Consider the following 17,296-nt stretch of genomic DNA (forward strand, 5'->3'; position numbering starts at 1 on the left):
AAGGTATCAACACACCATTTTGTAGGGTCTTTTAGAAATTTAATTTTTTTTATCCTCACCTCCATTCTATTCTTATGACAATGAAGTCTTTTTAAAATAGAGTTTCACTCGAATATGAATGTTTAAATTGTTCTTTACAAGAAATTTCTGTAATGACTTTGGCTTTTTCAAAGTCTATATAACTGTTTCAGTTTCCAAATTTAATGAGACAAGACATTTAATTTCTAATCCGCTAAAAGAGTTAGAAAACATATTTTAGGCGAAATTATCACCAAAAATTTTCTTTGCATGTAATTTCTGCAAAGACCGAAATATCAAAGTCTGTTCGCTTGTTTACTTTTAAAATTTTGATGTGGTTGCCTAACTTTCTAACCCACAAGAAAATTAGAAAATGTACAAGACAAAAATCATGTTTATCATAAATTAATACACATTTTTTTATTATCCTGAAAGTATTAATATGTTTGATAAATATACAAAATTTAAAATCATAACATATGATGCAAATAATATGTAAAATTCAATATCAAATTATTTAAGTAATATATAATATCTAAATTAAATAAATATATCAGTATTTTATTTTACAATAAAAACTATTGCGTGTCTTGCACTAGTTTTTATTGCGTGTCTTGTACTAGTAAATAAATAGCTTTTTAACTCGCATATTATGTTTCGATTTAAAACAAATCGAAAAGTATAAAAAAGTGGTGACAATTTCGTAATTTTGATGACACTGAGAATAAAAGAGAAAAATATGAGGGTGAAAATCTGTGATAACTAAGAAAACTACAAATGGAACGAGAGTTTCAAATGGAATGAGTACCTTTTCTGAGGGCAATAGGTCATCCTGAATCATTTGCATCAGGAGACGTGGGAAGAGGTGATGAGGGAGAAGAATCTAAAATAGGAGATTCACCATTTTCTTGGGGAGATAGACTATCCATTGGGGCCTTGTGTGGGATGATCTCAGTATGTGGAGAAACAGGCATAGGAGGATTGTGATCAAGACTTTGAATGAGAGAGAGTGGAGCTATTTGACTCAACCACTAAAATTGGAAGGACCTGCTCGAGGATAGAAACATCCTGAATATACGGAGAGAAGTAAGGAGTTTGTTCAAAGAATGTGACTTTGGTAAACATGTAATACTTCTTAGTTTCAAGAGAGTAACATTGATATCCTTTTTGGAGTCAAGAATAACCTAAGAAGACACATTTGAGAGTGCGAGCGGAGAGTTTGTCTAGTCCTGGAGACATGTCATGAACAAAGCGTACGCAACTAAACGCTTAGGGAAATGTGTGAAAGAGATGATCGTTAGGAAACAGAATGGAGAAAGGGAGTTCATGATCAAGAGAGGAGGAGGGCATCCTATTAATAAGATAACATGTAGTTAAGAAGGCATTCCCGCAATGATGGACAAGAATATAGGCACCAAGAAAAAGGGTACAAGGAGTTTCAACCAAGTGTCTATTTTTTCGTTCTGCTATACCATTTTGCTATGGTGTTTGAGAACAAGTAGATTGATGTAAGATACCATCTGAATCAAGATGGCAGAAAATGAGGATGAGAAATACTCTTTGGCATTATCACTTCTTAATATTTTGATTACTTGACCAAATTGATTCTTAATTTCATTCAAAAAGGATGTAGAGATGGCTAACAATTCAGAACGATTTTTCATAAGATAAACTTAAGTACATCTTGAATATTCATCAATGAAGGTAACAAATTATCCAAAACCAAAGGAGGAGATATGACTAAGTCCTTATATATCAAAATGGATGATGGAAACACTAGAATTACATATTGATTGAGACCTTTTAGGAAATGTAGATCTAACATGGTTTCCTAGTGGACATGACTCATATTCTAAGATTTGGAGACCACTAAGTTCAAAACACATCTTTTTAATTTGGACAAATGAGGATGACCAAGTCGATCATGTAGCACTCTAGGATTAGCAGCAGCAACACATGACACCCTTTGGACAAGATCCAAAATGGTATAATTCGCTAGCTTCATATCCTTCTCCAATCTGTCTCCTTGAAGCACACTCCTATATGACAAAAAATTTGTGATAAAAGGTTATTGAACAATTTAACATTTTGGTAACTGGCTTAGGGAAATTAAATTAAAAGGACAATTAGGGACAAAAAGGATAAAGTTTAGATTAAGGGAGGGAGACAAGGAAACATCACTAACTCTTTTTAAGGAATTTTTAGATCAATTTTCAAGTGTTATGAAATGAGGTTTTTCTTGAAAGGAAATATATGAGAACAAAAAGGTATTACTAGAAATGTGATCACAAGCACCTGAGTCAATTACCCATGAATTTTGACTTTTCATAGATTCAGAAATGCAAGTTGTTAATGTACTGGAAGATTGAGATGGTTATGACAAGCTATTAGACTTTAACCTTAGATACTCTTGATATTCATCCTCGGTGAACTTAGAAGTGGAAGTTTCAATCTTTGGAGTGGACGTTTCAGTCTTCAAAATATTGGCAGTCTTGGAAGGAAAACCATGTAAATAATAGCAATTCTTTTGAGTGTGACCTATCCTTTTACGATTGTTCTTTAACTAAGGAAGCTTTTACAAACTCTGTAGTATATCTATATTCTAAATAGCTAAGCATCTTACATTGATTATGTTGTAATTTCTTACTTGGATTATGAGGTCAGATGAATAAATTTGTTTGTTCTTTTCATTCTTGTTGTGATTTATTTTTATGTATTTCTTTTGCTTCTTAATCAAGTGAAAGTAATTAGTTTTATATTATAGCAAGTAAGCATGATGTTAAATCCACCTATCATATTTATCACGTGAGTCTAAGAGTTTTTAATTTTAATTGAGATTTTACTTTTGTTAAATTTAAAAAATTTCATGTCATTGAATGAGCTTTTGCTACTAATTGATGATGTATTTTGATTAGTAGTAAAAAAATTTTAACAAGAGTGAATCAAGAATGTACTTGGTTAGTTAGCTTTTTACTTGATATAACAGGCAAAAGAATAAAAATGATTACGCCTAGTAATATTTAATTGAGAATGTACTTTGGTTAAATGTACTATAACTAATCTACAAAGTTCTTTCTTTTAATTGAGAATGTATTTTGATTAATAGTGAGAACACCAACAAATTAATTGAGAATTTATATTGATTAATTTGAAAATCTTAGACAATAATTAATTAATTGAACAATAATATTTAGATAACATGATGAATCCTATTTTGAAAAAAAAATAGTGACATCAACCTATTTTTCTTATCATTGTTTTTATCTTTTTAAAACTAATTTCTTTCTATTTTTTTTATTTTTCTCTTTAATCTTTTATTTTCTTTTGTTACTTATATTATTTTATTTGACTAGTCTCTTTTGTATAGTTTTTATAAGAACTAATATGTTAGAAATCATATCTTTATTTGTTGGGAGATGATTTAAGGTTAAATTGTTTGGCTACTATTTTAGTAATACTGAAGTTGTTATAGTTTAGTCGTATTAATTTGATCGCGTCAACTACAACATTATCAAATTTGGCACTGCTGTCGAGGAACACGATTAGAATTTTTATCATTTTGATTCTTATTTTATTTATTTTTGCTTTATCACTAACATTTTCCTTTTCTCTATTTTTTTTCTTTATCATTTATTTGACTTTATTTTCTTTAGTTATTTTAGTTTAGTAATTTTTTTTAGTTTTTTTATCATATATGTATACTTCCACATATACGTGAAGATATGAGAGTATCAAATTTTACAAATCTAACTTTTTCTTTTATCTTCTTTTTTCAAATGTCTTGCGGAGGTTATATATATATATATATATATATATATATATATATATATATATATATATATATAATAGTATTAATAATAATATACTAATTTTTATATAGAAAATATTAATCTTATATTTTAATTTTTTAAAACTTTTTATTTATCACATAAATTAAATCGTTTACAAACTTTAATAAATTTGATTCTAAATTCAATCACTCTCATTTTCAAATTTAAATTCAATCACTCTCATTTTCAAATTCTTTAAAATATACCATACAAATTTTACCTTCAAATCTTTCCAAATTTATCCCATTACTCTTCCTCAAATTCATGTTTAAAAGCCTACAAAGCAATCTTCTGGCTCAGGACTCCATATTGTTTACCTATAAAATATTACATTCAACTAAAACAGGAGATAAATAGTGAATAAATCGTGAATTTGAATAGTAGATACAAGCATACCTTTTTCTCGTCACATTCTATACGACCGATCACATATACGGTCTGTCAATTTATTAAGGAATCTCAGATAAGTATTCCTCCAAGAACGCCAAAGCAGCATTGGCCCTACTAAGCTCCAAAATCCAGTGAAGTATCCGATCCCCATGCTCATGTATAATGCCTCATAGAAACAGCTATCTTCATCATCATTCATTGCTTCAGCTTTTGAAAGATTTACTATTGTTTGATCTCCATCTCCAGGACAACTTTTTCTCACTTGTTCACCACAAAGATCATTGTTTCCTTCAAAACTAGACCCATCAAAGGTTTCAAAGTGTCTTTCCCTTGGAATTCTTCCTGAAAGAGAGTTGTGTGACAAGTCTAGTTTGTCCAGACCATCAATTTTAGAAAGAGCAGAAGGAATTTTCCCACTGAAATGATTTCTTGATAAATCAAGGGAGTCTAGTGATCTTAAATTCCCAATCTCACAAGGAATTTCTCCTCTCAGATTATTTCTGGATAAATTAAGAGAAATTAGCCCAACCAAATATCCAATCTCCTTCGGTATTTCACCACTTAAATTATTACTTGAAATATCAATGCTCTTAAGCTTTAACTCTGGATTCTTGAATCCCTGTTCCACACCTTTCCACATCAAGCTTATGTTAAGGGTGTAATATTCGTCACCATTAACGCCATATATTTCATAATAGGTGATATTGATCGAATATATACGATGTAGAGTGTCACTTGTGTTGATGTTCTTTTCAGTCATTGCAGTCAAATTCTTTACGCATGATGGAATTCCTTTTGATAACATATTTCTCGAAAGATCCAAGAATTGAATGTGCTTCAAATAACAGAGTTGAATAGGAAGATCTCCAGAGAAATGATTCGATCGCATGTTCAATATTATCAATTGTTGCATACTTTCTCCTATCCATGATGGTATTGGGCCATAAAACATATTTTCAGCCACATCCAACATAATTAAATTGCTGCAATTCTTCAAAGTGGAAGCTAATTCACCCGTCAGGTTATTGTTTCCTAAAACCAAGACTTTCAATTTAACAAGGCTGCCCATGGACACAGGAATCTTCCCTAACAATTTATTATTGCTTAAATCAAGAAACACTAACTGATTTACAGATTTCCAACAGTGTGGGAGTTGTCCCTTCAATTGATTGTTTGATAAATCCAAAGTGGCCATTGCATATGTGCGTTGGTCACATGTGAATGAAAACAAATCTGAAAATTTATTGTCAGAAAGCCTTAGTTCTGAAGCTTGTAGTAAAAATTGCGGAATTTTGCCTTCAAAATTATTTGAATTCAGAGATATGGACGGTCTTTCGAAAAGCTTCCATGATATATTATTAGGAATTTTACCACTGAGATTATTCTGAGACATATTCAAATATCTCACATTATGCAAGTTGTTCCAAAACCATTTTGGTACTGAACCATTAAGACTATTCTCAGAAATATCCAGATAAAATAAAGAGCGTTGAGTATGGAGCCAACTAGGAAAGCTAGGACCCAACTTGCAAGATCTTAGTCCCAAATATATTATTTGAAAAAGAGGAACCCAGTTAGGGACTATTTTTAGAGATAGGGTGTTCTCTGACAAATATAAGTCCCTTAATTTGGAAAATTTTGAAAGATGGGATTCGGTGACATCACCCTCCAAGCAATTTCCATCCAAGTACAAGCCCTCCAATTCAGATAGCAATCCAATGCTTTTAGGGAGCCTTCCTGTAATGTTGTTACCAGATAACCACAATCTCTGAAACACGTGTCTGTTGCACCATGAAGAATTTAGAAAGAAGCTAGAAATTTGCCCACTCAACTTATTGTTTGAGAGGTCTAAACTCTGCAATGTGCACATGTTCCCAAAGAAAGATGGAATCTCGCCTTGAATTTTGTTACTTGAGAGGTCAAGATCTTCAAGAGAGTTCATTACTTTCCCAAATCCATCTGGAATGGGACCTTCCAGCATGTTATGAAAAAGTTCAAGTGTACGAAGATTGGTAGTGGAATTGAAGAGCCAGTAAAATATGGATGATGATATCAACATATTTGAGGAGAGATCAAGCGAGGCAAGAGAAGAAGAAAAATTCGTAATTGAAATAGCTGACATGAGAAAACTATCATCCCTAAGACTACAATTTCGCAAATAAAGATTTTGAAGTTTTGAACTGAAGTTGAAGCTACCTTGAAAGACCGATGATGGCATCTTATTATGGGAAAGGTCAAGGATCACAAGAGAAGAAAAGGTTGAGTGGACTGGAGATGACAAAACAATGTTATTATCAGAAAGATAAAGCTCTTGAAGATTAAGGCAAAATTTAGACAATAATTGAAATGTTGAGGATGTCAGCATATTAGAAGAAAGATCGAGGATGGAAAGAGAAGTGGAAAAGTTGGAACGTGAATAAAACAAAGATTGAATATGGGTATCTGAAAGAAAACAGTAAACTAGGCTCAACTCTCTTAGCTTTGGACTATGAATCATTTGCAACCATTCAGGGTTATGTAAACCATTGATGGCAAGATGTGTCAGGGAACTCATATTAGACAACCACTTTGCATCCTTAGGTTTGACATCAAAACCACCACCAAGTGTAAGATTGTGCCAGAGAAAATAAGCCCCAAGTCGAAGAGTGTGCAAGAAAGGAAGATTCCCAAGTCTAAGAGTTTGCAAGAAAGGAAGATTCTCAACCTGGAAAGGGAGTGCTCCAGAAAAGGAATTTTCGCTAAGATCAAGATACCTCAACTGTGACAGATTTCCAAATTGGTAAGCGAGTTTCCCATCAAGAATATCATAACTGAGATCGAGATACGTTAAACTTGTAAAGCTTGCAAGTTGATAAGGGATATTTCCACGGAGAAAATAATTGAGACTTAAATCCAAAGACAATAAATGTGTAAGGTTTCCAAGTTGGGTAGGAATGTTACCACCAAAATCAGAATAGGAGAGATTGAGATATCTTAAATTAGTTAGTGAGCCCATGAGTTGTGGGATGTGACTCCCTACAAAACTATTGTAGCTGAGATCCAAATGTTGAATATTTTGCAATGGAAACAATGAAGTGATATATGAGTGCACCTCCCAAATGTTCTGTATTCGAACCCCGGAGACGAAGGATGGTAACATGAGCTGTTTGAGGATCGCATCGAATGCCTTTCCACTTGCAACAATCTCGACTGTTGTCATCATCTCTCCATGTTGACAGCATGTCACAGGCATCTATGAGGCCAAGTTTGAAGTTGAGGAGTGCTTGTCTCTCCCTGTCAATGCACTTTATTTCTGCGGTACTGTTGAATCCGAGAATGGATCCTGCAGCAGGTAAGAAGAGCAGCACAAGTACATAAAACACATTCAGAAAATAATTAGGCATTCTGTAGTTGTTGATGAGGATATAATAATAGTAAAACATGTTGTGAACTATTCATTACAATAGGATTTATATGGCTGATAGTCTCCTGCAATACGAACCCATACGCTACGTTATATATTTTATTTCCTTAACTACCCTTCGCTGGCTTTCAATTTAAATTTGTTTTTCTTTTTCTAACTTTTAAAAAATATCAAGCATTTTTCTTATTTTAAAATTAAAGATTATTTAAAAATTAATTATTTAATAACTAAATTTTTTATAGTTAATGTTAAAAATTAATTTAGACAATAATTCATAAATTAATTCTAATTTTCTATTTATAATAAATATTATTTTTGATATTAATAATTTTGAATTTGTAATTAATATTTAAATTAAATAATTTTTTTCTTTAAAATTAATTATGATTTAATAATTTTCTTATAATGTTTCACTGTCTCCGTCTTTCTTAGTTGTGGATATTTGTTTACGTTATGTTTGAACGTAATTGGTATACGTCCTTTAAAAAAAAAATAATAATTTGTTTTTTTATAAGTTTAAATTTAATTTATATACAAAGTAAAAGTTAATAAGTGTACCAAGTTATTACCTTTTATTTTATTTTTTATTTTAAAAACAACTATTTTTTATTTTATTTTTTTATTTTAAAACATAATTATCTTTTAAAAAAATATAATAAAAGGTAATAACTACTAATACACGTGGCAGTAATAATCATGGATGATAAATAGCTATTAATACAAGAAATGCATCAATTCTATCAAATCATACATATTCATCTCAATTGTTCAACACAGAATCAAACTAAATTTTAGAGTATCAACAAAACATGGACAAATCACACAAGAAAAATAGGTATGGCACAGGATAGTTTATCCTTATCATTAGGCCCAAAACTCACATGGTTTAAATTCCTTTCAAAAAATATTTAATCAGGAAATTCTTAAGTCAACCCAATCAACAAATCATAAAAGCAATCCACTCATATCAACATGACTCTTTTTTTTATATATGATCATCTTAGTTACTGATTCAAACTCTCAAATCCATTGCAAATATTTATTTTAAAAACCAAACAAAATAAGGAACAAAGTTAATTGTTTCCCCCACACCCCCACACTTAAACTATGCATTGTCCTCAATGTATGCTTAATATATAGAATGCAAAGAAAAAGTATGAGGGTACTTACCTCCTTCATGGTGGAAGGAATGCTAGTAGGACTTCATCAGTAAAGTCATCCTGCATCGGAATGTTATCTTTTCCCTTTTCAATCCTACTAAGATGGTCAACTACTAAATTATGTGCACCACTTCTGTCCTGAATAGGAGTCAACTTGTCCTTCTCGTTCTTAACCATTGGGATTCCATGTTTCTTGGGAACCACATGTCTAGGGCTCTCCCAAGTGTTGTCAGAATTGGGGTATATAATACCTGTTTGTAGCAACTTGGTGTCCTCTTTCTTTACAACCTCCATCAATTGAGGATTCAGTCTTCCTTGAGGGTGTCTCACAGGTTTAGCATCCTCCTCCAAAGTAATTTATGCATTCAAAAAGAAGGGCTAGTACCAGGAGTATCTGCTAAAGTCCAGCCTATTGCACTCTTTCACTCTTTGATAATCTATAATAGCTTTCTCCCAATATAATAGTTGTTGGGTTGATTCCTTCATCATCCTTCATATCCAAGATATAGAAATTTGCAGGAAAAATTAACTTGTCTACTCAGACAAGCACGTCCTGAAGCACACCTACAAGGTTAATTGTGCTACGGTTGGCTAGTTGAATGACCACACCAATAGTCTTAAGAAGTCCAAGAGATATAGAAGTAAACACTGATAAAGGCATTACATTTATGGAAGCCCCTAAATATTGCATGGCATTGTAAAACTTTGAATCTCCAATAACACAAGGAACAAAAAACATACATGGATCCTTGCATTTCCATGGTATTTCAATATGATTCTTAATCAAGCTTGACACATTTCTTCCCAAATTCACAACCTCATTATCTTTAAAACGCCTTCTATTTGTGCAAAGTTCTTTCAAAAACTTGGCGTATTTAGGGATTTGCTTAACATGGGAATGTTGATCTCCACCTTTTTGAAAGTATTTAAGATCTCTTCGTCTAATTCCTCCATCTTTTTGTTTCTCGGCTTCAACCGATTAAGATATGGAGGAGGTGGAGAATAAGATGAAGAAGAATTTTTAGAAGAAGAGTTAGAAGATACTAACCTAGATTTATCAGTGGTAATCTCATGTGATGGTTAACTTGGTTCTTCATTTTCATCAATATGTGTGTCTTCTTTCTCCTTATTTTCATGCTCTTGGGCTCCCTCAGAGCCTTGTACTTGCTTACCCGTTCTTAAAGTAACAACACTTACATTATGCGGGTTGATAACTATTTGTGTATCCAGTTTATTTGATTCCTTAGCCTCTAACTTATCCACCCTCTGAGTCAACTCTGCAATTGATTTCTTGATTTCTGAATTTTGCTCAAGTATTGTCTTCATGAAATCTTGTAACGACATTTCAAGTTTAGATTGCTGCCTTTGTTGAGGGGGAACATAAGGTTTCATGTTCTACTGATACCTATTGGAGGATGAATCATGATAATTATAGTATGGTCTATTTCCTCCAAACATGTTTGCAGCAAAAGCTTGAGATATGTTTTCCACAGTAATTTCCACCAAGCTAGGACATTCATCAGTATAATGGTCAGTTGAAATGCAAAGTCTACATTGTTGAGAAACAGGTAGGCTTCGTTTTACACTGAGAGGGGGGGGGGTGAATTGGTGTTAGTTCAAAAACAAAATCTTTTCGCAATCTTTATACAAAAGTATAAAGCTTTTTTATCTTTCTTGAAATGCAAGTAATGAAAATTCAATGCAGCAGAAAAACGTAGTTGAATGCTAAACAGATAAAGTCGACTAGAAATAAAAAGTGCAGGGCTAGAGAAAATCAAATACTGGTTTTTATACTGCTTCGACCAACAATGCCTACCCAGTGTCCTTCCAACCCAAGAAGCAAATGCACTATAATGGTTATGGTTTTTACAACAAGGAATTTATAGAAGCCACACGCAAAAATATAAATCTCCTCTCTAACCCAAAACCAAAATATAGCTGCACAACAAAACCAGATTTGCAGCAAGAATCCCCTCTTCTGCAATCTGAACCCATGTCGAACAATCCTCAACGTGTAACCAACACTCTTCACAGGATGTCAAGCCTATCACAGCAGACTTCACAGGTGTTGCCAAGCCTTCAATCAACGCAGCAGTCTTCACAGGATGTCAAGCCTTCAAAGATCAATCAAGAAGCACCTTCTTCGTGTAGATAATGATCAAGCAATCAACGCAATTGCCTTCTCCCTTTGAATCTCTCTCAAGAAAGATCACCACCGTCTTCTTGGAGAATTCTTGGAGCTGTTAAAACAGAGAATTCAATCTGAAACAAGAAATGAAAATGTCAGATCATCAAAAGTCATATAACAACTCGTGTTTTGTCTATTTATAGTTTTCTATTAGACAGATTGTTTCTCAGTCGAATAGCCTACTAATTCAGTCGACTGTATTAAAACAGTTATAACAGACAGTCAACATATAGGCTCTCAGTCAACAAAAATCAACACACATTCATTACAATTGACCAAGTCATCGGTGCTTAACTAACTTTAAAAAATATAGTCGTTGGAGCATGTAAGCATAACAAAATTCCAAACAGATCAAAAACAGTCGAATATGCATTATACAATGTCGACTGACACATGTAAAAACACTTTGAAATTCTTTTCAACTCAAAATATCACATAACACTGATTCTCAAAATCTGTACAATGATTTTAGCATAGTCAAATTCATTAGAGGTGTATTCGACTGGACTAGAACTTTGTCACACAATTATAAGTTCATAAAGGTGCTTGTGATCTTTCACTTCCAGAAATATGAAATAAAATTTTTTTAATCAATCAGTTCATATTGCACATTTCCATACAAGCATGTTCCACAAATATATCACACAATCAATCATAGGAACATACATCATAGTACATCAAAACATGTTTAGCAAATATGACAATTAATTCAGAATAAGAACATGTAATGCAGCAACATGTGTACTATTATTAAGCATTGTGTTGTCATCATCAAAAACTAGTTTGATATAGAGTTTGTGTTGTCAACAATCTCAACATACATTTCTTAGCACTTTGTGAAGTTGAGATTTTAAACAAGCTTGCAATCTCGTCGAATTTTCTCTTTAGCTTATTCAATCTTTCATTTATCCTCTTTCCATCGATTGAACCATTTTCAATTTCATGTACTCCTTTCAACAAAGTCACCGAATTTTCTCTTGTTCCATACTGTTGATTGTCTATTGCCTTCCGTTCTATGAGATCTATACCATCTTCTAGTGACAAGTCTAAGAAAGATACTCCGCTTGCAGCATCTGCCCATGACCTATCAATAGGACTTAAGCCTTCATAAAAGCTTAGAACGAAATCTTCCATTTGGAGTTGAGGGCATGAAGCACACAGTTTCTTGAATCTTTCCCAATACTCACTAAGATTATCTTTATCTCTTTATCTTATGTCTTGGATTTCTCTACAGATGGTAGATAATTTGGATGCAGGAAAATACTTTTCAAGAAAGAGTCTTTCAATAGTTTCCCAATTTGTAATCCGTGCAGAGAGATAATACCACCAATCTTGAGCTGCTCCTTGAAGAGTAAAAGGAAAAGCTCTCATTTTAAGGCTCTTTATTATGATCCGAGAGATCTAAAATTTTCACACAACATGTGGAATTGTCTTAAGTGCTTGTGTGGATTCTCCCTTGATAACCCATTGAACTTTGGTAAGGCATTTAATAGGTCAAGTCTCAACTCTCACTCCTCATTAGGGTATTCAATGTTACTTCGGATAACTGTATTGTGGGAGGTGGCTAGTTGTCTGATAGTTCTTTGTGTCATTCTGTTTGGGTTAGGATCAGGTAAAGGATTAGATAGTATATTTGTGACTAGAGATAATGAAGGTGGTAAGGTAAATTTGTTTCAACTTCCGGGTTAATTTGATAAAATTTCGTTGGATCAGCTCGGGTCATGCACTACGCAGTCTACTAGAAGTTGTTTGTTCTTGACTTCTTCTTTTTCTTCAATTGTTCTTGCTTTAGAGAAAGATTTCAAATAAGAGATAAGAGAGAATTTGTTTGGGTCCACTCTTAGGAAAGAGAGGTGCGTCACAATGGACAACTTAAGTACCAAGTCTTTCCTAGCTAAAGTATATTCAAACTAGCCTTAAGTATTTCTCAAGAGAAATTCTTAATTAAAACAAGAACAAAGATTTTGCTAACAATAAGAATAATTAAAGGCTACAAAATAACTCAAACTAAATTAAATGTATTTGCGTTAAATAATAAAAAACAAATAAAGATTAAAATCAAAATCAAAATCAAAATCAAAATATTCAAAATACTAACTGTATTCCCCGACAACTGCGCCAAATTTGATACGCTGTCATTGAAGCTATGAAATTAATTCTACTTTTCAAGGCAACTTTAGTATTGACAAGTAGAATTCAAGCAAGTAGATAGAATTAAAGTAACCCGAAGTCGTCTCCTAATGAATACGGAATTGCTTTTCAATATTTGACTCTTATGAATGCTATGCAATGCTCAAGAATAAAAGTGAGAAACTATGCTAATGAAGTTAATGTATTCCAAGATAGATTCATCATCGGTTATCCACAGATTATTGTTCAATTGATTATTGTTGGAGTTTCAAATTAATCGATGTACATTCTCAATTAATTTAAGGGCGATCTTACAATTAATCAAAGTAGATTCTCAATCAAATGCAAGACCTTTCTAGATTATTCACAATGAATTCAACCAAAGTACATTCTCAATCAAATCCTATTGTGTTTAATCATGTCTATTCTTAAATCTCCAAACAAGTTAAAAGCTAATTAATAAAAGTAAATCCTCAATTAATTATATTTGAAATTATTACCACCAACCAATGTACATTCTCAATTAATAGCAAAAACTCGTTTAATCATATGAAAGTTCCAAAATAAAAATCGAAGTAAATTCTCAATCAAACCTAGAAACCCTTGAACTCATATGATTAATATGCATTTAGATTCAAACACCTTATTATACAAAAATCATTGCTTTTAATATGATTGAGAGATGAAAGACATAGAAGAAGAATAACTCAAATCAATAATCAAAAGAAACAAATACATTAATTCAACTTAACCTTAGAATCCATTATGAAATTACAGTGGAATAGCCCTAAAAACTTAGCACTCCATGAATGGAGTAACACATGATGAAATAAAAGTGATTTACTTTTAGTTCTGACACCAACTCAAAACATCTAAAAATAGTTTACTTTTAGTTCTGACACCAACTCAAAACATCTAAAAATAGTTTTTATGGTGATGAAAATTTTCTTCTTAGCTTTACATACAAATAATGTATCATCATCAATTTGTAAGACATTAACCTCAATTTCCATACCTTAACACCTTTATATATGTTTTTATGTAGTGTTTGTCTAACTATTCCTACCAACTCCTCTACTAAAATTAGAAAATTAAATGGTATTATTGGGTCCCTTGTTTCAAAGTCTCTTTTTAGTTAGAATTCCTCAGTTAGGCACCCATTTCCTACTACTAACATTGTAGATGATTTCATTGTAGATGATTCCTTAGTATTTACTAGGAAATACTAATCTAACCATCATATGATACAGAAAATTCCAGCTCACCGAGTCTTAGGTTTTCTCATAATCATTTTTAAGTGTTATAACCATTTTCTTTTTCCTGCTTATTTCATCAACAACTTCATTAGTTACATATATACTATCTAACCTTCCTCTTCTTTTTATGAACTTGATTGTGAACAATCTATAATTTTTGGAAACACTGTCTTTAACCTACTTGTTAGCACCTTTGATATGATTTTATATATACATCCCACCAAAAAAATAGGCCTACCTTCATCCAAACCTATTGGGTTGTCTTTTTTTAATTACTAATGTTAATGAATGACGCATTATAACTTCTAAGTATTTTCCCAACCCTTTGGAACTAGTTTACTGCTTTAATATATAACATTGTCCTTGAAGGTTAAAACTATCTGCTCGAGGGCTCTTTTCACTCTTACATTGATTAACTGCTTATTTTATGTCCATTTCCTCAATATCATCAAGTTGCACCTCAATATCCACATTTGTTAAAGATAGAAAATGAATATTTAAAGCCTAATATGTGTTCTAATTTTATCGTTAAACTTTTATTCCAAAAATTATTTTACACTACTTTTCGGCTTCCTTGGTTCCTCACACCAAAACTTGTATATTTCCATCCTTTTTAGTTCGTACTTTATGCTTCTCCATCTAATCCTAGAGTGAAAGTACCTAAAAGTAGTATCTCCCTACATTTGCTAGTTCACCCACGCTTTCTGTTTTAAAATTGCTAGCTTCATGCGTTGTAGTCTCATATCATCAAAGTTGCTTTCATCTTCAATTTATCTAACTTAATAATCTATGTGATGAGTTTTTGGTTGTGTTCATGATCCCAAAAACATCTTTCTTTCTGCACAATTTTAAATCATATTACCTCCTAATCCTTTTATATTTAGGTTTATAATTTTAATTCATCAATCAGTAAATATTTTGATTTGATTATTTTTTTTTCTTTTTTTCCTTTTCTTGTTCTTCATCTTTTCCTCTTTTTTCTCTCTTTCTCTTCTCTATGTTTTTCCTTTTTTTTTCTTCTCTTTCCTCTTCTTGTGCTGAAACAACTTTGTTAATTATTAAAGAACGGAAAAATTGTAAGTGCTGAAAATATAAAAAACAGGATCTTCTCAAAACTCTTGCAAAGTTTACATTAATATATCAACGCACCATTTTGTAATTTTTGTAATGTCTTTTAGCACCTCCATTTTCTTATCCGCATCTCCTCTCTGTTCTCATGACAATGATGGTCTTTCTCAAGGAATGAGATTTCACTAAAGCATGGAATATGAAAGTTTAATTTGTCTTTATACATAATTTCCTCAAAGATTCTTCAAAGTCTATCTGTTTCAATTTCCAGAATTTGTTTATATACAAAATTTCTGCGGAGACTTTCAAAGTCTATGGAATTGTTTAAATTTCCAAATTTTCTTTATTCAAAAACTTTTGCAAAGACTTCTAAAGTCTATGTAATTGTTTCAATTCTCAACAATGATGTAATAACACATTCAATTTTCGAACCCATTAAATACAACTATATATTTAAGCACAGATGCGTATATTAATTATAGTAAACTCATGAGTCATAGGTTAAAAAAAGAATTAAAATTTCGATACAAATCAATTTTGAGTCTGATTTACTTGGATTGAACCTGTAGTGAGTTGGACTGGCTCAATAATCCACTTAATTCTTTTTTTTTTTAATTACACTTGGAGTTTAAGATGAATTTGGATTATATTTGGATTGTATTATATTTTTTTTTAAATTGTGTATAGATTTTAATATCATTTTAGATTGAAATTTATCTAGATTTAAATTAAAAAAATGTTATTTTTTTGGAAATAAAAAAATTTATAATTAAGTGAGTAAACTTGTTTAACCTATCAACCCGTGTAAGTCGAATCAAATTCAAATTTTTGAACTCGTTAGTAAATGAATCGAGTTAGATTGATTAATTATGTGACTAACCCGTAGTAAGCTAGACTAGATCGAGGCCAGATGACCCAATTTGCAAGTACTATTTATATGTTAAGATAGTAAATAAATAAATAAATTGATATATAGAGAGTAAGTAGAGGAAATATTACCTCTATATTTTTTATGGTAATAAAACATGATAAATATGATTAGAAAAAATTGATATATTATTATTACAATAAAAATTATTATTATATATATATATATACTACATATTAGTTTTATTATAAAAGTATAGTAATCATAACAAGTTTTCAGCAGTATTTTTCATTGTATATTTTGAAAATTTGTCGTATAAATTCTCATAGAACTCGTTAGGTGTAAACGATATATTCACCTCAATTATCACCCAAATTTGTCTTTGGATGAAATTTCTATCAAGCTAAAATATCAAAGTCTGTTTACGCATTTTATTAGGCGTTATTTTTGTCATTACCAACGATTTTAACTTCTGGTAAATGTATAATCAATAGTGATCACCGGGGCTTTTGGTCAAAACTGTTACTATTTTTAGAGGTTTTGGTCAAAAACCGTTGCTATTTGCAAAACTTTTATAAATTATCAAAATTTGCAACGAATCGCCGGAACTGATCGAAACTTACGAACTATCAGAACTTACAGGGGTTTTGTAAACTGCCGGAACATACAATGGTTCCAAAACCTCAAAATGCATGTCAAATTGGTTTTTTTTTTTTTTTTGTATTATTTAGTTGATTATGATAAAAAATGCTATAATAAACAAAACACATAATAAAATAATTGGAAACTAAAATTGAATATTGTATAAAATAAAAATGTTTTGATACAAGTAAGTGTTCAATATAAATAATAATTATTTAAATACACATTTAAAAGAAACGTGTTCATTAAAAATGACTAATTTTGATCTTCAATTCAATTCATCATCATTTGGTTCCTTCTGCCATTGGACTTAGAATCCGGAGTGTCACTCTTCTTTGTATCA

The 17,296-nt window shown here is 31.5% G+C and overlaps 2 protein-coding genes across 2 annotated transcripts; both read right to left on the reverse strand.

The window, feature by feature from the left end:
* Positions 1-4,076: 4,076 nt before the first annotated feature.
* On the reverse strand, positions 4,077-5,778 carry LOC111241307 (receptor-like protein 12). Its single transcript, XM_022778852.1, has 2 exons — positions 4,245-5,778; positions 4,077-4,165 (listed from the first exon to the last, which is right to left on the reverse strand). Exon 1 carries the CDS (start codon positions 5,629-5,631, stop codon positions 4,255-4,257), a length of 1,377 nt encoding a protein of 458 aa, XP_022634573.1. The 5' UTR covers positions 5,632-5,778; the 3' UTR covers positions 4,077-4,165; positions 4,245-4,254.
* LOC106759971 (probable LRR receptor-like serine/threonine-protein kinase At1g34110) lies at positions 5,643-7,470 on the reverse strand. The gene is made up of 2 exons (XM_022780132.1): positions 5,809-7,470; positions 5,643-5,678 (listed from the first exon to the last, which is right to left on the reverse strand). The coding sequence occupies exons 1-2, from the start codon at positions 7,468-7,470 to the stop codon at positions 5,643-5,645; spliced, it is 1,698 nt and encodes a 565-aa protein (XP_022635853.1).
* Positions 7,471-17,296: the final 9,826 nt, after the last annotated feature.

The sequence above is a fragment of the Vigna radiata genome, chromosome 1 (assembly GCF_000741045.1).
Source record: "Vigna radiata var. radiata cultivar VC1973A chromosome 1, Vradiata_ver6, whole genome shotgun sequence".
NCBI lineage: Eukaryota > Viridiplantae > Streptophyta > Magnoliopsida > Fabales > Fabaceae > Vigna > Vigna radiata.